The sequence below is a fragment of the Schistocerca americana genome, chromosome 7 (assembly GCF_021461395.2).
Source record: "Schistocerca americana isolate TAMUIC-IGC-003095 chromosome 7, iqSchAmer2.1, whole genome shotgun sequence".
NCBI lineage: Eukaryota > Metazoa > Arthropoda > Insecta > Orthoptera > Acrididae > Schistocerca > Schistocerca americana.
Window position 1 is genome coordinate 317,811,393 of NC_060125.1, and position 24,984 is coordinate 317,836,376.

At 40.9% G+C, this 24,984-nt stretch overlaps 1 protein-coding gene across 2 annotated transcripts in view; it reads right to left on the minus strand.

Annotated features, from left to right (window-relative positions):
* The window catches only part of LOC124622572 (ATP-dependent translocase ABCB1-like), a 163,805-nt gene that overhangs the window by 8,846 nt on the left and 129,975 nt on the right, over window positions 1–24,984 (minus strand). Inside the window, exons 18-21 of one of the 2 annotated variants that reach the window (XM_047148320.1) lie at window positions 22,554–22,795; window positions 11,514–11,673; window positions 4,614–4,808; window positions 508–714 (exon numbers count right to left, since the gene is read on the minus strand). In XM_047148320.1, the coding sequence (XP_047004276.1) occupies window positions 508–714; window positions 4,614–4,808; window positions 11,514–11,673; window positions 22,554–22,795 (804 nt within the window). The remainder of the gene's footprint in view (window positions 1–507; window positions 715–4,613; window positions 4,809–11,513; window positions 11,674–22,553; window positions 22,796–24,984) is intronic. The other variant, XM_047148319.1, reaches the window with a different exon arrangement.

The following is a 24,984-nucleotide window of genomic DNA, read 5'->3' on the forward strand; positions in this document are numbered from 1 at the left end:
AGGATATCGCATCAAAAATGATTTTGTGATGTCAATTAAGTCTACAGTTTATAGTGCTTTGGCTTCTAAGTTTAATGTAGAGCAGTCATTTCTTTTTCATATATGTCTCTCTCTGAATCAATATTCTTTTTTTGACTGTTTCTCTTTTTTTAGTAAGAATATAAGGTTTATTGAGTTGTTATCATTATTTAAGTTTTGCATTTTTTTAAATGGCGTTCACTGAAACGCATAATTTCTAACGTCGGTTTAGGTTTAGTTTTAGTGAAAACTGACGGTATACGCTTCCTCTTCTGTTAATAGATATAGTTCATACGCACCCATTAGATTTATCTTCTTACCCAGATCCATGAAGATTCCAATACAACAATAATTGTTAACCTTTATTCCTGATTTCGGTTACGATTATCAGAAGAGATGCTAATGAATGTGAGCACGAGTAAATTCTTCTCCCAGTATCAGGTCTCAAAATTTTCCTACACAACAGTGACCAGTGCAGTTTCCTCATACCTGCGGCAGTGAGGAGATGAAGTTGTGTATATTGGACTTCTTGGCGGCTTCGATGATCTCGGTCATGGGAACATGCCTCTCGTTGTCGCCATATGCGATGTTCTCTGCGATGGTCCTATCGAACAGCACCGGCTCCTGCGAGACGATGCCCATCTGATCCCGCAGGTTCGCCATTTTTACCTTGGACACGTTTCGGCCGTCCACAGACTGTCAACAGAAGAACACGCTCTTATATCAATATTACCCATGCTTACGAATTACGGTTACTTGGATAATTGTTACTGGTCGTTAATTCACATGAAAGTAAGATTGGTCAGCGGAGACCCTTAAATTACCAGTGTTCAATATAAGAATAGATTTTGTTCCGTACATGTAAATCTGTACTCTACGAACCATTGTGAGGTGCATCGAAGACGCTACACGTAGTTTATTGTAGCGTTAATCTTTCTTTTCGTTCCTTTCACATGCGGAGCGTGAAGATAATTAGATGTAGGACGACTCTGTGGGAAGTGTTTTGTATGGAATTTTAACTGACATGCTCTGCGACCTATGAATACAAAAGTTTGAGAGAATACATGATGTTTCTGCGTGGAACACAGTTCCTGAACTTTTGTGTGTTATTTCGCTAGAGATACGCATTCGTAAAGTGTTTGAAAGTTATGAATTTTCAACATTTATGATACGTTATCCTCTTAGCAAACCATTTGCACTGCTCTACTATTTACGCATTCCATTTCTCTTCTCAGTACGAACGGTTGTGGATACCATAAATTAAGCCCGTATTAAGATTTGGTTTCTGAGGTATTATGTATTTTACTTTATTTTATTGTTTTAGAAGTGTTACACCTTACTGGTGCCCGACCAATCAATCTTAGTCTTCCATTTGCTATATCTACAATTCAGTCTATTTGTTTGTACCACCTCACAGCTCATATGTATGTATGGTGCTGTCACTATAGTTGTCACTAATCTTTCACCAAAGGACACCTCCTTTTCACGTTTCGTAAACTACCCAACCTTGCATTGCACTACATTAAGAGCCAGTTGCCACTCCTTACGCCATACAAAGGTGTAACTAGATACTACTGCAATTTTTATAGGGTAGAATTTACGCTACAAAAAACCTAGGATGGCAACTAACAATATCCAATAAGATGTTATTGAATGCCACACCCACCAACCATCCTATTACGCTCCTCAGCTTCACAGCAGGTATTACTTCTCTGTCTCCATTACGAATAACGTTTACCTAATGCCAATCTAGATGGTTTGGATCCGGTTATAAAACTGGCTTCATATCCCACAGGAGTATTCTTCCTGAGCATGGTTCCTTTAGAGAACGTCAAACTTGTACTGAATCGAAAGTTTTTTGAAAATGTAGAAATAATAAATTAACATTGTTTAGAATATTCGAAGCTCTGATATCGTGTTTGCATAGCGTGAGTTTCCCATGATAGATGTTTTCCGAAACCAAGCTTGCTTCCATGAGAAGATAATTTATTTCCGAATAGATCATAATGGCAAAACCAAGTATATACTTTTTCTTTGCTCTTATCAACTTTTGATGGTTCACAACTTACACTGAACGTCTGCAATGTATGTGAATGATTGCGTTGTTACTTTTGATACACGTAGAGCCAATATCGATATCGTCACCAAGACTTATCAGTTGCGATGCTGATTACGTATGGACTTTGTGTCTGTATTCTGCGTGCGACTTGAACAGTCTTTGATTGTTACTGTCAATATACAGTAGTTTAATAATTGCTTCATCTGCACTGTAATTGTGGCCTTCAATCCATGACTGATGTGATGCAGATCTCCAAGCTAGTCCTGTGGTAACCTGTTCATTTATGGATAATTACTGTAGCCTACAATCAAATTAAAGATCTGTGTTCCTCTACAAATATTACACCTCAGTCTTCCTTTCATTACGAAACTGACGATGCCTTGATGTTTCACGATTACCCCATCAACTTGTCCCTTAATTAAAACAATTTGTTCCATAAATTTCTTTTGCCCCCAGTATGACTGAGTACCATCTCTTTAGTTATTCGATCTGCTCAAGTAATATGCTAAGTACTTCAGCAGTTTCACATTTCTAAATCTTGTATTCTCTTCTTGTTCGAACTGATTATCGTCAACATTTCAGTTGCGTACAAAGCTATTCTCCATACAAATAGGCTCGCCTTCGGGAACGACTTCCTACATTAAATTTATTTTCGATGTTAACAAATTTCGCAATTCATGAAACGGATGTTATTATTAGTCTGCACTTTATATCCTCTCTATTTTTGCGAGCATCAGTTACTTTCCTGCCCTAGTGGCGAAAGTTACGGACTGCATTCAGTGTCTCTTTTCTTAACTTAACTCTCTGAGCATCATCTTATTTAATTCAGCAAGTTTCCATTACCCTTCCTTCACTTCTGTTGATATTCATCTTATAACTACATTTCAAGATACTACCCATTCGGTGCAGCTGCCATTTGAAGTTCGTTGTCATCTCTGATAAAATTATAATCTCGTGATAAATCCCCAAATTTTTTATATGTTTTCCCTGAAAATTAGTTCCCTTTCCAGATTTCGCAATGGTTTCCTTTACTCCCTGTTCAGTCGACAGGTGAACAACATTAAGAAGAGGTTACAGACCTGTCTCACTTCATTCCCAAATATTGCTTCCCATTCATGCTCTTTGACTCTTATAACTGCAGTCTCGTTTATGAACAAATTGCAGACACATTTCTTGTTCCGTATATTTTATCCTGACTGCCTTTAAAATTTCAGACCTTGTATTACAGTCAACATTGTCAAAAATATTCTCTTTATTTGGAAATGGTTTGGACGCAGATTTCCATTTCTTCGGTCTATCTTTTAAGATACGTAATGTCGTAGAGTCAGTACGCATTCGACAGTTACAATTTTCCCCAGAAAACCAAACTTCTCTTTCCCAAGGTCGTCTTCTACCAGTTTTCCCAATCATTTGTAAGTAATATGAGTCAATATTTTGTTTCCATGACGTAGTAAACTGATGGTTCGGTAATATTCACACGTGTTTCTTTGGAATAGGGATTATCAAATTCTTTTGAAATTCTTACGAAACTTTACCTGGCTGATATATCACGCCTAGGAGGGGGAACAGTTTTGTCACGGCTCACTCTTCCAAGGACATCGATGGTTCTAAGGGAATATCCTCTAGTCCTTGAGATTTGTTTCGATAGTTTTATTTTAAGTTACAATTTTTTATTAAACAGTATGTAATTCCATTAGATTATTATACGGATGCTAAGGTACTATTTCATCATAGATCCATTAAGCTAATCTCACATAATATCTCCTGTCTTATACTGATACAGTTCCTTTCCTGTTTCCGTAATATTATGTTCAAGGTTGTTTGTTTTATGCAAACCCTCTATGTATTCCTTGGAACATTGAACAATTTATATTCATTTTCATTAAAAATGAAATTCCTTCAGCTGTACATAAGATTTTATATTCACTTCGCTACTAGTTTAGACGTTGCGTCAACGCCATCTTCAGGCCCGAACATTTTGATGAAATCGGTTGTGTGTCGCTCAGTCTAGAAGTCCGCTGTAAGACCAAAATGTGCTCCACATGGGTGACGGGCAGTAACTAGTGACACTAGTGGAGCACGTGTTGGTCTTTCCGTGGACTTCTAGACTGAGTCACACACAACCGAGTTCATCAAAATGTACGGGCCTGAAGATTGCCTTGAAGCAACGTCGAAACTAGTAGCGAAGTAAATATGAAATCTTATTCACAGCTAGAGGAATTTCATTTTTAATAAAAAATCATACCAGCTGTGTCCCACCATCCTGTTTAAATATGGATGTACGAAAATTATATTCAGGACAACACTATCAAAAAGTTGTTCTAAATGTACAGTTTCCTTAAATGTAGGTTTTCAGTCTTCTGTATATCCCCCAAGATACGTCATAGGTTCCTTGACTATTTCTTAAGTCTGTTGTCTAGGCACTGCTACAACACGAAATACGAATGCTCGTCATGCCGCAATAGGAATGACAGCTGGTGGAATAACAGGATAGCAAACACAGTAGCGACAGCAGGAGGGTCAGGGGCGTACTCACCACGACGCCGGCGGTGGGGTCGTAGAACCTCTCCAGCAGCTGCACGGTGGTGGACTTCCCGCAGCCGGAAGGCCCCACCAGTGCGACCGTCTGTCCGGGCCGGATCTCGAGGTCCAGGCCGCGCAGCACCAGGCTGCCCACGCGCGTCGGGTACGCAAACTGCACGTTAGAGTACTGCACCTCGCCCTCACTCTTCTGTGGACGGAGACAAGTTTTCATATCATGTTACTAGTAACCAGGCCCATCGGAAATCTGTGCAAGAGACTGACACAGTTACAAATAATAACACAGATTCTCATTTAGCACTCAACAGTGTTTACGACAGTCAGTGCAGATGTAGTTATCAGTCAGTGTGATAGGTGGTGACAGAAAGGATCGTTCAAAGCTCTCTGTGAACTCATAAGTGATATCGTCAAGAAATATTCTTCAAATGGATAAAATTGTTTCAAGCAGCTTAACTTAAGTTTATTCACTATTACATTAAAAAAATGGTTCAAATGGTTCTGAGCACCATGGGACTTAACATCTGAGGTCATCAGTCCCCTAGAACTTAGAACTACTTAAACCTAACTAACCTAACGACATCACACACATCCATGCCCGCGGCAGGATTCGAACCTGCGACCGTAGCGGTCGCGCGGTTCCAGACTGAGGCGCCTAGAACCGCTCGGCCACTCCGGTCGGCCTATTACATTCACAAGCTTAATAAAATGAAATACAGTATACCATAAATAAGTTAAGTTATTCCTTCATATAAGAGAGTAATCACGCTGCAGCATTGACACCGCAACTCATATTTTACAACTGCAACGGCAGAGCAAACGCGAAGCTGTAGATAGAGGCTCCCAGGTAGATGCCATTTTCCTTGACTTCCGGTAGGCGTTCGATACGGTTCCGCACTGTCGCCTGATAGACAAAGTAAGAGCCTACGGAACATCAGACCAGCTGTGGGGCTGGACTGAAAAGTTTTTAGCAAGCAGAACACAACATGTTTTTCTCAATGGAGAGACGTCTACAGACGTTAAAGTAACCTCTGGCGTGGCACAGGGGAGTGTTATGAGACCATTGCTTTTCACAATATATACAAATGACCTCGTATATTGTGTCGGAAATTCCATGCGGCTTTTCGCGGATGATGCTGTAGTATACAGAGAAGTTGCAGCATTAGAAAATTGCAGCGAAATGCAGGAAGATCTGCAGCGGATAGGCACTTGCTGCAGGGAGTCGCAACTGACCCTTAGACAAATGTAATGTATTTCGAATATATAGAAAGAAGGATCCTTTATTGTATGATTATATGATAGCGGAACAGACACTGGTAGCAGTTACTTCTGTAATATATCTGGGGGTATGCGTGCGGAACGATTTGAAGTGGAATGGTCATATAAAATTAATTGTTGGTAAGGCGGGTGCCAGGTTGAGATTCATTGGGAGGGTCCTTAGAAAATGTAGTCCATCAACAAAGGAGGTAGCTTACAAAACACTCGTTCGACCTATACTTGAGTATGGCTCATCAGTGTGGGATACGTACCAGGTTGGGTTGACAGAAGAGATACAGAAGATCCAAACAAGAGCGGCGACTTTCGCCACAGCGTTATTTGACAAGCGTGATAGCGTTACGGAGATGTTTAGCAAACTCAAGTGGCAGACTCTGCAAGTGAGGCGCTCTGCATCGCGGTGTAGCTTGCTGTTCAGGTTTCGAGAGGGTGCGTTTCTGGATGCAGTCTCGAATATATTGTTTCCCCCTACTGATAACTCCCGAGGAGATCACGAATGTAAACTTAGAGGGATTCGAGCGCGCACGGAGGCTTTCTGGCATTCGTTTTTCCCGCGAACCATACGCGACTGGAACAGGAAAGGGAGGTAGCGACAGTGGCATGTAAAGTGCCCTCCGCCACACACCATTTGGTAGCTTGCGGACTAAAAATGTAGATGTGGATGTAGATGTAGGTGATCACAGTCTCCTGCACGGAATAATAATGAAGTTTTCTGTTAAAAAAGCTATTGGTGGTGCCACAGACATTATTTGACCTAATCTACCAGTACTATTTGCCCTCAACACCAATTATAGTTTAACAGACTTACAAACCTAAAAAATTAATATATACTTAAAAGGATGTAAAGTAATGTAAAAACCAATACGTGCACAGAATAGTCACACAGTTCAGTTTCTGCATTTCTTACACTCCTGAGAGCTTTCGTTTGCTTCCTTACTTTCTTTTCAACATGGTAGTTACCTAGTGAAGTGAAGTGGATAGCACACTCGACTCGAATTCGGGAGGACGACGGCTCAAACACGTGCAGACCATCATGATTTACGTTTTCCATGATTTTCCTAAATGGCTTCAGACAAATTCCGAAATTGTTCCTTTGAAAAGCCACAGCCGATTTTCTTCCCATCCTTCCCTAATCCGATGGGATTGATGACCTCGTTGAGTGGTGTCTTCCCCCAAAGCAATTAACCAACCGTGGAAGTTAAACAACTGATAACAAACTACCGCTCTGCTCTCATGATTCTTGAAATGAACTTTTCTTTCTTATTTTCGAGAAAAGTATCTAAATTTTGCAATATTTTATAAACATATAATGTGCGTAACGAAAAATATTTATATGTACATGTCTTCCAGTGTCTACATAAGGTCCTTTACAGATTGCGTTCTTTCAGTGGAATGAGAGGTCAGTCAATACGTTGGTTGATGACGGAGAAAGCCGTTCGTAGCCGTCTGTGGATTGCAAAGGTGATACATCCTACAGCGATTATTGTCTGAAGAGTGAAGCAATACTAATAGAAGTGAGAAAACATACGTATGATGGTCACAGAGACATGAAAATCATATAATACAGCGAACTGATCTTGATATGGAGCAAATTTCAAGTTAATGAATTTTTTTAATCTCATTTAAGTTAGAGCAGCAACGTTTTTTTTATCTCATGGGAGATTTTGCTTCATTTCGTGCAAGATGTTCATCCTAGCCACAGTCTAAAGAAGATTGCCTACATGTGCAAGAGAAAGGAGAAGAGTTATTATTTGGTGGTTCGGGAAATATATCACGTATTAATGGCAGAAGTTATGAATAATACAACACAGAAAGAGCTAATAGAATTTTAGGTGGATGATACTAAACCTCATTGTTAAAACTAAGTTCTTTGGTTGTCTAGAAAACTGGAGTTCCTCATTCAGCCAGGTGGAATGCAATTCAAGTATTAATGATGTATGAGTAGTAGACGAAGAGGTCATTAGTGGCAGAGCGCCAGCTAGGACTGGGGAAAGATCGATGAGCAAGTGGAGCCTTTTTAAAATAACCTTCTCAGCATTTTCTTTCACCCGTTTTAAGAAGTGCAGGAGAAAATATATTTCTGCTCAATTATAGAGGAAGAATTAATTTGGCTATCACAAACGTACAGTCGTGACAATTTAGAATTTTGCTCGTTATACAGACTGCCGAACAAAGAAAGGCTTATTTTTAGTGTACTAATTATGCAAGCCTTTCTTCTCTGCATTTATTGTAAGCTACATCTACTTCAACACAATAACTGTTGTCATGACTTGGCTTCCATCTGCAGATTTTATTCCCAACATATCCCTCTGTTCTTCCCCTACTAAGCTAACATTTCCTGTATCCTCTGGATGTGTCCTTATCAACTGACAATTCCTATGGTCAATCTTTCTTACGAAGCGATTCTGCATCTATTCATTTGTTATCCGATCTTCCATTTAATCATAAGTATCCTCACGTATGAATGCATTACAGAAAACTCGTATGCTCTCCTAGACTGTCGTGTTATTGTCCAACATTTGTTGGGATACCACGATACAATCCAGACAAATACTTTCAGAACAGACTTCCTTAAATCAAGATTAATTTTCGATATTAAAATATTTCGCTTTTTCAGATACCTTTGACAGATATACTGTTGTTAAAATAGCAGAGATCTTCTCCTATTTCCGGAGTTCACTTTCTTATCGAAACACTAAGACAAAAAGAAAAGAAAGGAAAACCCACGCATCACGAAAGAATTGTCGCAATGGGACGTAAATCGGTAGATGTGATGTCCATTTACAGGCAAACAACCGATTACAATTTCAGAAGAAATTGGATGATGTACTGGGTGATAAAAAAGTCAGTATAAATTTTAAAACTGGATAAATCATGGAATTATGTAGATAGAGAGGTTCAAATTGACACACATGCTTGGAATGACATGGGGATATAGTAAACAAAAACAGAAATACAAAAGTTCAAAAATGTCCGACAGATGGTGCTTCATCTGATCAGAATAGCAATAATTAGCATGACAAAGTAAGCCAAATCAAAGATGATGTTCTTTACAGGAAATGCTCACTATGTCCACCATCATTCCTCAACAATATCTGTAGTCTAGGAATAATGTTGTGAACAGCACTGTAAAGCATGCCCGGAGTTATGGTGAGGCATTGGCGTCGGATGTTGTCTTTCAGCATCCCTATAGACGTCAGTCGATAAAGATACACTTGCGACTTCAGGTAACCCCAAAGCCAATAATCGCACAGACTGAGATCTGGGGACTTGGGAGGCCAAGCATGACGAAAGTGGCGGCTGAGCACACTATTATCACCAAACGACGCGCGCAAGAGATCTTTCACGCGTCTAGCAATATGGAGTGGAGCGCCATCCTGCATAAACATTATACGTTCCAGCAGCTGTTTATCAGCCAGGCTGGGGATGATGCGATTCTCTAAGATATCGGCGTACCTCTCACCCGTCACGGTAGCAGATACTGACATTTTGCTGTCCAGCGCCATCTGTCGGAGATTTTGTGAATTTTTTTTTGTTCTAATAAATCCCCATGTCATTCCAAGCATGTGTGTCAATTTTTATCTCTCTATCTACATTATTCCGTGGTTTATTACGTTTTCAAATTTATACTGAGTTTTTGATCACCCGGTATTCACGAGAAAGAGCTTCAGAAACTGAGCTCGGCAAAAATGTGTTGGTCCATCTGTGTCCCGAATGCAAGTAATTATTCGGCTTGGCATTGACTGATAGGGTTATTGCACGTCGTCCTAAGGGATCTCGTGCCAAATTCTGTCCAAATAGTGCTTTAGATCTTCAAGATACCGAGATGGTTGGAGGGCCCAGATCGCAGTGCTCCAACTAGCTCGATTGGAGAGAGATCTGGCGACCTTGATGGACAAAGTAGTCTCTGGCACGCATCAACACAAGTATTAGACTGTTTCGGTCATTATATTGCTGAAATGTAAACACAGGATGGCTTGCCGTGAATGGAAACCAAACGGCACATAAAATATCGTCGACGTATCGCTGTAGTGTGAGGGCGCCGGAGATGAGAACAAAAGGGGCTCTTCTATGAAATGTAATGACAGCCGAAACCTTCACTCCTGGTTTTCGGGCTGTATGGTGGGCGACCTACAAATTGGTATCGTACCACTGTCAGGGGCGTCTCCGAATACATCTTTTCTCGTCATCGGATTCAGCGCGAAGAAGGCATTTAAAAAACAGCGTTGTACAGCAATTACCGAAACTAAACGAATATAGTAAAACAGTAAATTCACAACATATCTCCTCTGATGAATGTGGTATGTTGCTGGAGGTAGGAAGTATTTTATCACGTCTTTTGTTTAATATAAGAGAATCTTCAGAAGATGACAACAATAAATAAAGTGCAAGACCACCACACGACACCAGCTCGCAGATAACGTGGTCGTCTAAATGAAAGTACTAGTGGAGCTAACAGACACCCAGATCGTAGCTTAAACAAAATTTGGGTTCAGAATGAATGAAACAAAATAATAAGAAATATGAAGTGGTAAGGACGAATGCACCTAAAAGTCAGATGTCACAAAACGGCGCAATAGAATATATGAAAGGTTTCTGTTATCTAGAAAGCGATGATGATCGAAGACTGTGCTTTGTGAAAATGATACTGTATCTTTGGCAGAAAGAGTCCCTAAGCGGATACTTTTACTTTTAAACGCGTGGGACATTACAATCACTGACTGCGTAGTTATAAGATCAATTACCAAAGATACTGAAAGCAGCCCAGATTGGGCCTGCGAGCACTCGTCTGATTTAAGTTTCAGAGAACGAGGTGGCGTGATGGTAGGACGCTGGCACGGATTCGGAAGGACTACACATAAATTTCCCAGCCAGCTATACTGGTTTCGGTGTTTGGTGGTTTCCCTAAACGATTCTTTTGAAAACGACACGTCCGGTATCCTTTCCTAACATAATCCGAGCCTGACCGCTGTCCCTCATGACCTTGTCGACGACGGAACCATCTATTTCAATCCTCATCTCTTACTAAAAGTTTCTATCAGTCTAAAAAAAAAAATGGTTCAAATGGCTCTGAGCACTATGGGACTTAACATCTCAGGTCATCAGTCTCCTAGAACTTAGAACTACTTAAACTTAACTAACCTACATACATCACACACATCCATGCCCGAGACCGGATTCGAACCTGTGACCGTTGTGGTTGCGCGGCTCCAGACTGAAGCGCCTAGAACCGCTCGGCTCAGTCTAAAAAATTGATACCAACTTTAGTGCAAATGGCTTTCTATGAACGTATTTAATTCGGTTAAAGTCAATTTGTAGTGGAATAGTTGGCACTCTGATGCAAGGCCCCTTGATATTGAGTATTAAGGTGCAACCGCAGGAATGAGATATCAGCCCTGCTGAAAATAGCAACCCATCCATTAAGCAACGTTATTCTGCAAGAGACCAGCAGTGAAGATGAAAACCTGAGAGTTTCTATGCCCAATGCGAGCCCATTGTATACAGAGAACGCTACGAACGCTGATTAAGAAAACATTCGGCGCCGTTGTCAGGCGGATGTCACTATCACACAGTTATCTCTTACGTCAGAGATATAAGCAAAATACTCGTTAGCGTTACTCACCCACTTTTCGTCTTTTGCGTCAGGGGCGTCATCGATTCTAGGTTGCCTCTCCAGCAAGTAGAAGGCATTAGACGCCGCTTCTATTCCCTTCTGGAAATTGGGGGCGAATGAAAGTATATTCGCCACCATCGCCGTTCCCATGATGAGAGCTTGCGACACCCTGGAAAGAAGTTAAGTCTTACGTGAGACATACAGTCATTCCAACGGTGGAATTACATACTATGACAAGTAGAAGCTGGTGTCCCCCACACAATTCTTCTAACATCACAAAGACTTCTTTCAAAAGCAGTTACTATTGCCCCTGTGTACCTGGTTAGTAGGGCTGTCACAACGTCCTACAATTCATATGGAATATATGATACTCTTTAAGACAGTAGAGTTGTGGGAAGACGTTTTCCTGTTGTTCATGGCGAAAAGCTATTCAGAGGAAGAGTGAAAGGTATTTCAATGCTCTGTAGGCAAAGCACTAAATTTCTTCAGTTCTCTGTCGAGGGCCTTGGGTGTCAGAGAAATTTGGCATGAAATTTTTGTTATGAATACATACAGACTGCGTACTATAGGCCTGAGTCGTTGAATGTTCGAGATGTGCCGTGCGGGTTAGCCGTATGGTCGTTGGCGCCTTGCCACGGTTCACTCGGCTCCCACGTCGGAGTTTGGAGTTCTCCCTTGGGCATGAGTGTGTGTGTTGTCCTTAGCGTGTTTTAGTTTGAGTTAGATTAAGTATTGTGTAAGCGTAGGGACCAATGACCTCAGCAGTATAGTCTCATAGAAATTTCCAATTGTTCGAGACGGAGCGAAAAAAAGTGTTACTCATAGGTAACAAGGAACTTTCCTAAGGTACTTATTAAAAATGTGAAATCCATGGTCGTGACAGATAAGTTTCATTAGTCGTTGTTTGTTTCTTTGTTTTTGCCTGTAAAGGGCAACGAATTAGAGAATTACTCTTTAAACTGCAAATAGATGAATGGAATCTGAAGAATGATATGGGTACAAATTAAACAAACTGCACAACATAAGATTTTTCTTTTTTTAAAAAAATGTTTGATTTTTTTCCAATGCATCATAACAGCGAGTAACATTTCTCTGCGTTACTAGATACGAACAATACTTTTAAGATGTTAAATGCCGTAAGCCTCTATAATCTCATTGCCGTAGCACGGTGCTAAAAATAAAAGTCCATTTACGGAAAAAAGTGGTTCAATAATCCCCTTATCCACACGTCGAGGCCAATCAGTTACAAGTAGGAGCTGTCTCGTAAGATTCCTATGGCCCAGTGTGTTGACTGATATCACGAAATCCAATCGTTATGTCCCATTACTTGAAAAGCTCGCTCCGAACAAAAATAGCATATTTTTACAGTTCAGTTTTTCGTAGTCATAACTTCTATAACTGTTCTACTCCTCACCACTGCCTCAACCTTTTCTCTACTTAACATCTGTTTATTGCGTGCCTACAACATTCAAAAGCACCAACAATAACTCTAGTATCTGTCATCCTCTGTAGACTTTCCCATTCACTGCTTTCCAATGGGCGTACTGACGAATGAAACATTATTCATATATTCATGTATTTGGTAACTTAATTTATGCCACTTAAGTGTGTTATTTGCTTTTTCATCAAGCTTCTATGCTGTCTTCCGATACATTGCAGCCAATATTTTCCTCCGCTATTCAATCAAATTAGGTTTCATTTCTGATTCATAATGAAATAATGCTTTTAGAAGACATCGATGCAATTAAATCAGGATGGGGATAAGCCACTCCACTACTTTTCATCTTATAATATTTTCAATTTCATAAAGTAGAATTGCTTGTTGTATAATGTTGTAAACAATTCAGATATTTTGTTGACTTTTATTACTCTGTCTGCTGTTTTTCATTATTCTAATTTTGTGTCGTGTTCTCTTTAACACAAATTTTATGATATATGGGCCCATTTCGAAGTAATATTTATTTCAGTCCGCGTAGCCGAACATCTCTCATATTAAGACACCCTACTTTCTATATCTTCAGAGATATCTTGCTTTAAGTCAGCTGACACAATATCTTTAAAAAATATACTAGATGTTAGGCGTATAAGTGATATTTGCAAATGTAATATGTACCACTTAAATGTGTTACTTTTTTCTTCTCTGTGTCTGTGTTTTCGTACACTTCACCAACTGAATTTTTGTGCACTGTCGTAAGTACACGACTAATTGGACTACCCCTGGCAGTACTCACCAACCAGTTGAAATACAAGTGTCCACTCTTCAACAGTTCACCTGGTGCCCAGTTGAAAATAAACGTTAAGTGCGTGCTCTTGCTACATGTTGCTGGCGAGGTACCATTCAACCCAAAAATGTACTACCCAGAATAGCTGTAATTGTAAATGAATTATAAACGAAGTAAATACCGATGTAACGTTGTCCACTACACTGCCGTCAGTCACCAATAAAATTGTCTGCTCTTATACTCGTAATACCCTATATATCCTTTATTCCATTACCAAGCAGCTGGTATCCTGCTGTAGGCTTTCCTTATAAGCCATTTACAGGTGGAAGAGCTTACGTTCTTTTTTCTTCTTCCTCTTCTTTCTTTTTTTTTTTTTTTTTTGGTGTGATAGATTTCCTTCCCATGGTATGTCTCTTTATTATGTAATTTTGGCACAAATTTTAATATTTTTCCGTCTCATTAATATACTTTCTGTAATAATTATCAAGCAATTACTTTCAGAATCAGCACAAACTCATCCTAATACGCATACCTATATAAAAGTATTCGAACACCTAAGAGTCGATATTCAAGATAAATGAATGGCGGTCATTCTGAGCCCTATTGTTGGATACAGACTGAATCCCCTCGTATCCATTACATAAATAAATAGATGCTTTGTGGCACTTAACGTAAAGAAAACCCTTCGGTTTGACCTCATTTCTGTTTACTACATGTCGGTTACGCTACTTATTTATTCAAGAAGCCTTAGGAAGTGGAGAGATCAGAATTTTGCCATCGATTCTAGCTACAACAAAACCCATCCTGTCATGATACAAAAACAAGATCATTACGTTACTGTTGTCACTGTTTCGTTAGAGCTAATAGAGGGTATCGAACGCATACATAGGTTGGCAGCAGGACTGGTCAAACGCTCGTTTGACTCGCTTTTAGTCAGTTTCAGAAACCACCTTTAAGTGACGAATCTAGGAATATACTACCGTCCCGTAAGCATCAATCCCATAGGGATCGCGAAGAAAAAAGTAGACTTATCACAGTGTTCACAGAGGTGTTTAAGAAATCATTCTTGTAACGCCACATACGTCAATGTAACGGATGAAACACATAAAATGGAAAATAGGTACAATGCGAAGTACTCTCTGTCCTCCATTTGACAGTGATTAGCAGAGTATGCACTGGATACTGATTGATCTAGACTCACTTCAGATCATAGACTAACTCTTCACACCATTGGTAGACGAGAGTGCTTACCTTGGGCCACTTCTCAGACATTCGCCTCTAGCCTGCTCTGTAACTGAAGTTTACTATACTTTCCTATTCCTTCTTCAAATGATGGCATTCACTTTTTACAAGCAGCACTTATTTAATGGAATTAAGATTTTTCCTAATGTATTGAACCAGTACTCCATCTGCAGGAGGCATAATGAAAGAAGTCGGCGTGTCACTTTAAGAGAATCTTCACAAGATTCTCCTTAAACGATTCAGGCCAACCACGAAAAACTGATGTGCCTGTCCGAGAAGTAGACGATGAATTCAACCCCAAACTTCCTGAATGTAAATCTATTACCTATGTGCCATGTTGGCGTGTAGCTGATCAGTTGTAGCACTACAGAAAAAGTGATTGTATACGGGAAAGAACTGCCACGACTTTTCTGTTCAATAAATAAACAAATAAATAAGAACAGCTATTATTTTCGTTATTCCCAAATAATCCATAATAATCGTTCTCCGGATTCTTAGAAGCACTCTGATCGTTGGAGCTAGGTACTCACGTTGTTCGTGAATGTCAACTGCCTAGCTTCCATTCACTAAAGGGCGTGGTCTTTTCGCATCTCGCTGAAGCCAGTAAACAATATTTTTTGTCTATTTATCGACCACTCGGCTCATTAATGTACTGCCCAGCTTTATTTTTATAAGAATCATACCTCCACGTCAGTCTGTCATTCATTTCTCTTTCTGTCCTAGTTATTCCAAACTTGAATCTCTTCAATGCTCATTGAGCAACACACAGGTATGTTTCTCTCATTTAAAGTCTTTGCCCCAGAATACTCATTCAGAACTACTGATACATGGACTGTAAATGAATACTTTGGAATTAATCCCGTGAATAAATTCATTAGAATTAATCTGTAAGAAGATCTGAAACTCTGTTATAGTAAAATTAAATGTACTACCACAAAATCGAATTTGAAGTGAGCTCACAGAATCAGCTGATTCGTTTCTGTCTTTAGAACAGTTGCAAAAAGAGACTGAATGAAAGGTTAAGACGGCCTAGAGCGAATTTTTAGACTAAGCCGGGCTTTCATAACTGTAGACCAGACGCAACCAGTACAATGTCATCAGCGATATAGAAGTGACAGCTTATCATGCGCTCCTAATTCACTTTTCTAGTTGATGTATACGAAAACTTGCTCAAGGACAGCTGCGAATAGCTTCCACGGGTGTGCAGCCTTTATACCGCCCCCACCCCCAAACCGCAACTACAAATTCACAATACCCTTACGTATTCCAGTGGATGTGCGGCACTGTTGTGTACTTACTCAGAACATTCACAGAGTTTTGATCAATGCCATTTTTTAAGGAGATGTTGAAACTGAATCGAAACAGTTCTCAGTATCAATGAGTCACAGACAAGTCTGCGATTGACTTTCATTGCTTCGTCTTATAATTTCTTTCACAACTTAAAATGCATCTACCTGAAATTTCCACTTACTGTTAATGACCTTTGTACTGTTACCTGCGGTTCTCATCAATACATCTATGTGGCACTGTAGTAAGAAACTACCAGCATTAGAAAAGACTGGTCTCTCAAAGCCCGTCAGGCCGTTTCGATTTGGGTTTTCTGCGATTTCCTTAAGAGCTGGAAAAGTTCCTTTGGAAAAGGACACTGTCAATTATCTTCCCTGCCCTTTCAGAATCTGAATGTTCTCCCCATCTGAAACCACCTCGTCGTCCGGACGAAAAACCCTAAACCAGCATCCTTTAGCGTAATATTTTTAGCAACCGTTACGTATCGAACTGTAGAGGAATTTCATATACACTCGTCGTACACGAAGAACGGAACGAATAGTGAAACGCCGCCCACAGAAAATAGTTTCATTGCAAAAGCTACCAATTTACAACTGATACGTCAGATAGAAGTGATCTGCAAAATTACAGTCATTACTGTCCAATATCCTTGACATCAATTTGCAGTTTTTTTTTTTTTTTCGTTAGTTTTCTGACCGGTTTGATGCGGCCCGCCACGAATTCCTCTCCTGTGCTAACCTCTTCATCTCAGAGTAGCACTTGCAATCTACGTCCTCAATTATTTGCTGGATGTATTCCAATCTCTGTCTTCCTCTAGTACCATGGAAGTCATTCCCCCATATCTTAACAGATGTCCTGTCATGCTATCCCTTCTACTAATCAGTGTTCTCCACATATTCCTTTCCTCTCTCCGATTTTGCGTAGAACCTCCTCATTCCTTATCAGTCCACCTACTTTTCAAGATTCATCTGTAGCATCACATCTCAAATACTTCCACTCTCTTCTGTTCCGGATTTCCCACATTCCATGTTTCACTGCGATACACTGCTGTACTCCAGATGCACATTCTCAGAAATTTCTTTGTCAAACTAAGGCCGATATTTGATATTAGTAGACTTCTCTTGGCCAGAACTGCCTTTTTGCTACAGCTAGTCTGCTTTTGATCTCCGCCTTCCTCCGTTCGTCATTGTTTTTATACTGCCTAGGTAGCAGAATTCCTTAATTTCATCTACTTCGTGATCATCACTCCTGATGTTAAGTTTCCCACTTTTATCAATTCTACTGCCTCTCATTACCTTCGTCTTTCTTCGATTTACTCTCAGTCCATACTGTGCACTCATTAGAATGTTCATTCCGTTCAGCAGATCATGTAACTCTTCTTCACTTTCACTCAGAAAAGCAAAGTCATCAGCGAATCCTGTCATTGATATCCTTTCACCTTGTATTTTAATTCCACTCCTGAAACTTTCTTTTATTTCCATCATTGCTTCCTAGATGTATAGATTTAATAGTATGTCGTCCACTCTTATTATTTCCTCTTCGCGGTTGTACATACAGTATATAACCCGTTTCTCCCTATGGGCTACCGCTACTTTTCTCAGAATTTCAAACATCTTGCACCATTTTACATAGTCGAACGATTTTCCCAGGTAAACAAATCCCATGAACGTGTCTTGATTTTTCTTCAGTCTTGCTTCCATTGTTAAACGCGAGGCCAGGATTACCTTTCTCGTGCATTTACCTTTCCTAAAACCAAACAGATCGTCATCTAGCGCATTCTTAATTTTCTTTTGCGTTCTTCTGTATATCACTCTTGTAAGAAATTTGGATGCAAGAGCTGTTAAGCTGATCGTGCGATAATTCTCGCACTTGTCAGCTCTTGCCGTCTTCGGAATTGTGTGGATGATGCTTTCCCGAAAGTCAGATAGTATGTTGCCAGACCCATACATTCTACATACCAACGTGAATAATCGTTTTGTTTCCACTTTCCCCAATGATTGTAGAAATTCTAATGGAATGTTATCTATCCCTTCTTCCTTATTTGACCTTAAGTCCTGTAAAGCTCTTTTAAATTCTGTTTCTAATATTGGGTCCTGAATCTCTTCTAAATCGACTCGTGTTTCTTCTTCTATCACATCGGACAAATCTTTCGCGTCATAGAGGCTTTCAATGTATTCTTTCCACCTAGCCGCTGTCTCTTCTGCATTATATAGTGGAATTCCAGTTGCACTTTTAATATTACCACCCTTGCTTTTAATGTCACCGAAGGATGATTTGACTTTCCTGTATGCTGAGTCTGTCCTTCCGACAATAATTTTCTATTTCGAAGGCTTCACAGTTTTCCTGCAGCAATTTCGTCTCAGCTTCCCTGCACTTTCCATTTATTTAATTCCTCAGCGACTTTCATTTCTGTATTCCTGTGTTTTCCAGAACAATTTGGTACTCCCTCCTTTCATTAATCAATTGAAGTATTTCTTCTGTTACCCATGGTTTCTTTGCAGTTACCTTCTCTGTACCTATTTTTTCCTTCCCGACTTCTGTAATTGCCCTATTAAGAAATGTCCATTCCTCTTCCATTGTATTATGTACTGAGCTATTCCTTACTGCTATATCTATAACCTTAGAGAACTTCAAGCGTATCTCGTCATTCCTTAGTACTTACTTATGCGACTTCTTTGCGTACTGATTCTTCCCGACTAATGTCTTAAACCTCAACCTACTATCAATACTATATTGTCATCTGAGTCTATATGTGCTCCTGAGTACGCCTTACAATCCACTATATGTTTCGGAATCTCCGTCTGGCCATGATGTAATGTAAATGAAATCTTCCCGTATCACCCGGCTTTTTCCAAGTATACCTCCTTCTCTTGTGATTCTTCAACAGGGTATTCCCTATTACTAGCTGAAACTTGCTATAGAACTCAATTGGTCTTTTCCTCTCTCATTCCTTCTCCCAAGGCTCATTCTCCTGTAACCTTTTCTTTTATCCTTCTCCTACAAGTGCATTCCAGTCCCCGATGACTATTATATTTTCATCCCCCTTTACATACTGTATTACCCTTTCAATATCCTTCCACACTTTTTGTCTCTCTTCATCTTCAGCTTGCGACGTCGGCATGGATACTTGAACATCATTGTCGGTGTTGGTTTGCTGTCGATTCTGCTAAGAATAACCCTATAACTGAACTGTTCACAGTGGCACACCTTCTACCCTACCTTCCTATTCATAAGAAACCCGACTCCCGTTATACCATTTTCTGCTGCTGTTGATATTACTCCATACTCCTCTGACCAGAAATCCTTGTCTTCTTTTCACTTCATATCACTGACCCCTACTATATGTAGATTGAGCCCTTGTATTTCCCTTTTCGTATCGTCTAGTTTCCCTACCATGTTCAGGCTTCTGACATTCCATGACCCTACTCGTAGAACGTTATCCTTCAGTTGATTATTCAATCTTTTTCTCATGGTAATCTCCCCTTGGCAGTCGCCTCCCGGAGATCCGAATGGGGGACTATTCCATATTATTTTGCCAATGGAGAGATCATTATGGCACTCCTTCAATTACAGGACACATGTCCTGTGAATACACGTTACGTGTCTTTAATGCAGTAGTTTGCATTGCCTCCTGCATCGTCATGTCGTTGATCATTGCTGTGTCTTCCGTCCTTAGGGGCATTTTCCCACCCGTAGGACAAGAAAGTACTATGAAGGTCTGTGCATTCCTCAATCCTCTTTGACAGAGTTGGCAGAGTAAGGGTGACTTCTTATGCAGGAAGCATATTGGCCGCCAATGCTGATTATTAATCAAAATATAAGCAGCGACGGGACTCAAACTCGGGAACGAAGAAATTTTGGTAATGAATCAAACGCGCTATCTCTGAACCACGGATGCATATGCAGTAGAATTTTATCAAATATTCTGAGCTCAAACATAATAGCGGGTCTCGAACTATATGAACTCTTTTCCCGTGCCAACCAATATGAAACCTGAAAACAGTGACCATGTGAAACAGGACTTTCGTTTTTCTCACATAACAAACATACGGAAAGCCAGGGATCAACACAGTCAGGTGGATGCAGTATTTCTAAATTTCTAAAAAACGCTCCACTCTGTACTAAATCGGAGCTCATTATCAAAAGGACGGTGGGTTATGACGGTAAATATGTGACTGGATTGAGAATTTATTTATTTATTTTAAACGGTTGAAGAAGCAAGTTATATTGAATGGAGTGTCATCGCTAGAAGTAGCTTCAGGTGTGTTCCACGGACGTGTTTTGGGATCTTTCTGTTCTTTTTGTGTATTAATGACCTTGCTGATAATACTACCAGAAACATTTGATATTGCGAAGATGATGCAGTTATGTGTAATGAAACAGAGTCTAAAAGAAGATGCATAATTATATTGTTAAGATTTCAAAGTGGTGCCAAGATAGGCAACTTGCTTTCAGTGTTCAGGAATGTAAAATGCTTCATTTCAAAACAGAAAAAAACTTAGTATCCTATGCACTCGTATACTATAAATCAATCACAGATGGAATCGGCCAACTCACAAATAGCTGGGGATAACCATTTGAAGGTATATGAGATTGAACAATCACTTATTTTTAGTCCTAGGTAAAGTTGGTGGCAGACGCTTTTCTTAGGCAGAATACTGGGGAAATACAATCATTCTGACCGGCCGGCTAGCCACACGGTGTAACGTGCTGCTTCTCGAGCGGGAAGGCGGTGGTGGGTATATAGACTGCTGTGGCCTGTTTTGGGTTTGTGAACCACTGGGGGCTACGAGGGGACGAAGTCTCTCCGTCTTTTCTAGGTCCTCGGTTCAATACACACAATGATTCTACAAAAGACACGGTATCGAAATCACTTGTGTGACTCATCTTAGAAAATTGTTCAGTTGTGTGAGATCCATACCAAACTGGACTAACAGGTGTACCAAACGTGAACAGATGAGGACAGCACTTTTGTTCTCCCTACTGGAGATTGTCACAAAAATGCCGAAACTACTAAATTGGCAGACGCATGAAGACTGACGAAAACTACCTCGAGAAAACACACATAGAAAGTTTCTAGAACCAATGAAGAAGGGCATACATTACTACCTCTCGCAGTGTTCCCATAGAGATCGCAAAGACATCTCTAAAAGAACAGACATCACGCAGTATCCGCAGCTGTGATACATATTACGCAAGTTATGCAAGGTGAAGGAGGTAGAAAGGGAAGGAAATCCTAACACGCTCGAGACCTTATGAGGAATCAGCGACGACGAGTGAGGACGTGTGCTGGACCGGGACTCGAACCCGGGATCCTCTACTTACTAGGTAGTTGCGTTAACCACTGTGCCAACCAGATACGCTGTTCATCGCAAATGCACCGGACTTTCTCGACTCGCTCCCCGGTCGACTCCCAGTCCCACCAAGCGCCACCTATATCCTGTCCCCTCTCAAGTCCTCCATGTTCGCTAATTTTAGACTCCCGCTGGAGGTACAGTGTAAACGTGCATTCGCACATGTTCCAAAGAAAAGACACCACTCAAATTCAAAAGCGTATGGCATTGGTGGCCGGGAGACCCCTTGCGGGGCGGTTCGGACGCCGCAAAACAAGTTTTTTAACGCCACTACGGTGACTTGCTGTTGAATGAGGATAAAATGATGATGAAAGACACACATCACCCACTCATCTCGAGGCAGAGAAAATCCCTGACCCCCCGGGAATCGAACCCGGTAACCCGTACGGGGGAAGCGAGAACGCTACCGCAAGACCACGAGCCGTGGACAATAGACAGCATGCATTTATATAACTGATTCACCTCGATGAGCAATGAAATGGTAACTTTCAGTGCAGATACACTTTTACCTTCCACCTCCGGGTGGGGGTTGGGGGGGGGGTCTAAAATTAGCGAGCAAGGAGGACTTGGATGGGGAATGCGTATAGGGTGGCGCTAGGTGGGAGAATGAGTCGGCAAGGGAGAGTACTTAAACAGTCTGTGCATTTGCGCTGAACGGGTGGTGCGGTGTTTAACGCAAGTGCCTAGTAAACAGGAGATCCTGGGTTCGAGTCTTGGCCGAGTACACATTTTCACGCGTCGCCACTGACTCCAGATAAAGTTCCAGTGCCAAGTGCAGGTGATATCATTAGTTCCTTCTCTATCCTTTCCTTACTCCCTCTTCTATCTTCAATTTACGCAAATCCCTAATAACTGTTACAGTGGAACGTACATTCTTTGTGTACATCACAGTGTTTTGCCAATTATGGATGTGGATGTGACGGTAGAAAGACTGAGACACTCACTTGAAGACCTTTTCGTAGGGCAGCCCCTCACTGGCGACCAACGAGCCGCCGAAGGCCATGGCGCCGGCGTACGCGAAGAAACCGATGCTGCGAGCCAGCGCGTACGTGATCGCCCGCAGGTGCACGTTGCGCTTCGACACCTGCAGTGCGGGCTGCAGCTCCAGCAGGTACTGCGCGTGGAACTGGCGCTCCCGGCACAGGCCCAGCACGGTGCGGATGTTGGTCACGGACTCCACCGCCACCTGCAGGAATATCAACATCGTACACTCAACAAACACTCGGCAATACCCTTGGACTCCTCGACGAAGGGCTATAGTTTTGCATGAACCCTGTATGGGGATGTTACAACACCAATTCACCTATCGGAACACTCTTAAATTTCCTCACGCGGAGCATCTTGACTGATCCCGTTGTCACACGATACACAGCACAGTGCACCAAGTGCGTATACTAGGTGATCCAAAAATGCACAGAGCTTGTGGCAAGTGAGTGCTTATTGTAAATATGTAATTTATCAAAAATTAATATATTTTCTTAAAAATACTTTTTGCGCAGTGGTAGAAATATATCTTGAAGGAAGACCTTTGTCAGTGCTCAAGTGGGCACATGAGGGCTCTCGAGATGCAGTGCGAAGTTCTGTCATACTGGTAGAAAGAAGATGGTACACGGCGAATGGGCCTCTCGCTACTTTGCATCCGAGGCCTGTACGAAATTGTCAAATAAAACTGATGACTATGGGATCCGTAGTGGACATTATAAGGACTCGCCATTCCAGACATCAACAGTACAGGAAAATTTGTAGCTTGGTGCGGAAAATGTTAACCCAAAGCCCAATAATTCGACTCACTGGTCAATGGGTGAAAGTTATCCAAAGCAATAAACGATACGTCCTTAGAAAGGAGTTGGAGCTCCGCTCATGAAAGCTGGTTACTGCCTTTGGCTGCACATGGCTGTTACTGTTGGAGGGAGTACAGAAAATTCATGCTTTGCTGATTCAGAATCTTTCCCCAGTTATTTTCAAATGGAGTAAAGTGCAGTGGTGAAGCTATGTTTCAAATGGAAAGATTCGTGATAATAATAACAATAATAATAATAATTTCCATTACTGAGCAAAAGATTCTTCATATTCCACCGTTGAGAAAATGCATCTCCGCCAGACAGCAGTGTGGTGCTATACGACATCAGAACAAGTTATGTGCCTGTTCCTTCTTCGGAACACAATAAATTCGGTCCACTACCTAAACCCGCTGGAAAATCAGGTTTGACCAACTCTGTTCACTTACGAAAATAGCAGAGACCTCATCTTTATGCGATTTTACAAACATCGTACGCATAGAACTCGATGGTCATTTTACTGAACGTAAGGTGAGTCGATCTTGTCCTCACGACATACAGTGCCGATCCCTGATCTTGCAACGAGTGGCTTCTTCCTCTGCGGAGATGCGAAAGAGGAACCACACAAGCTGAATACCTTCGAAGCTCGCATCAGGTACGTATTTGCCATTTACCACAAAACATTCTGTAGCATTCGATTGATGACATTCCCAAGCGATTGGAGAAATTGGTAAAAACTGTCTTGCTTATGAGGAATTCGTAGCGGAAAAACAGTTTGTATCATTCTGCTGACCGTAATATATGTTGCTTCAAAAAATTAAACTAGTTATTTCGATAAATATTAGCAATTTGCCATAGGTACTTCCATGCCATCCACAATGTAGTTTCAAAATAATATGAATGATATGGAATGCTAAATAATGTACCATTTTTTATTTAAGTTTCTACGAACCACTTAACTTTGTAGCTGCAGATCAATATGAACATGTGCACTGCTACGGCGAAAGCAGTGTTACCACACAGCGTCAAATATCCCTGTCGTTGTCTGTGTAATGGCAACAGGAACTGTACAAAGTACAGTATAATATAAAAAAAAACAGTCTTAGATTGCATAGTGATCTTTATTAACTCAACAACTAGGCGTTTCCCCCGGACAGGGCATCATTACGTTACGTTAAAAAATCGGAAATATTCTGCTAAAATTCATGTATGCGCCATGTGAATACGGACGGATATCTGGCACCATTGTAGTGTATGGCTGAACTTCCAGTTTGCGGACGTGGTGCTTTTGTGCGCTGTTATGCCTGTAATCATCTCCATGAGACTGACTTGTAGTACGTTTTATTCAGTATTATACCTTCTTTGACGGACGCATGCTGGCCGAGAATTTCTGATTTTTTAACGCAACCTGATGATGCCCTATCCGGACGAAACGCTTCGATCTGTTGTCTAACCAATGAACTAAAAATGTTACACTCCTCCCGAACAGGCCATGAAGCCCTAACGGTACCGACCGGCCACCGTGTCATCCTCAGGCCATATGCGTGACTGGATGCTGATATGGAGGGGCATGTTGTTGTTGTTGTGGGTTTCAGTC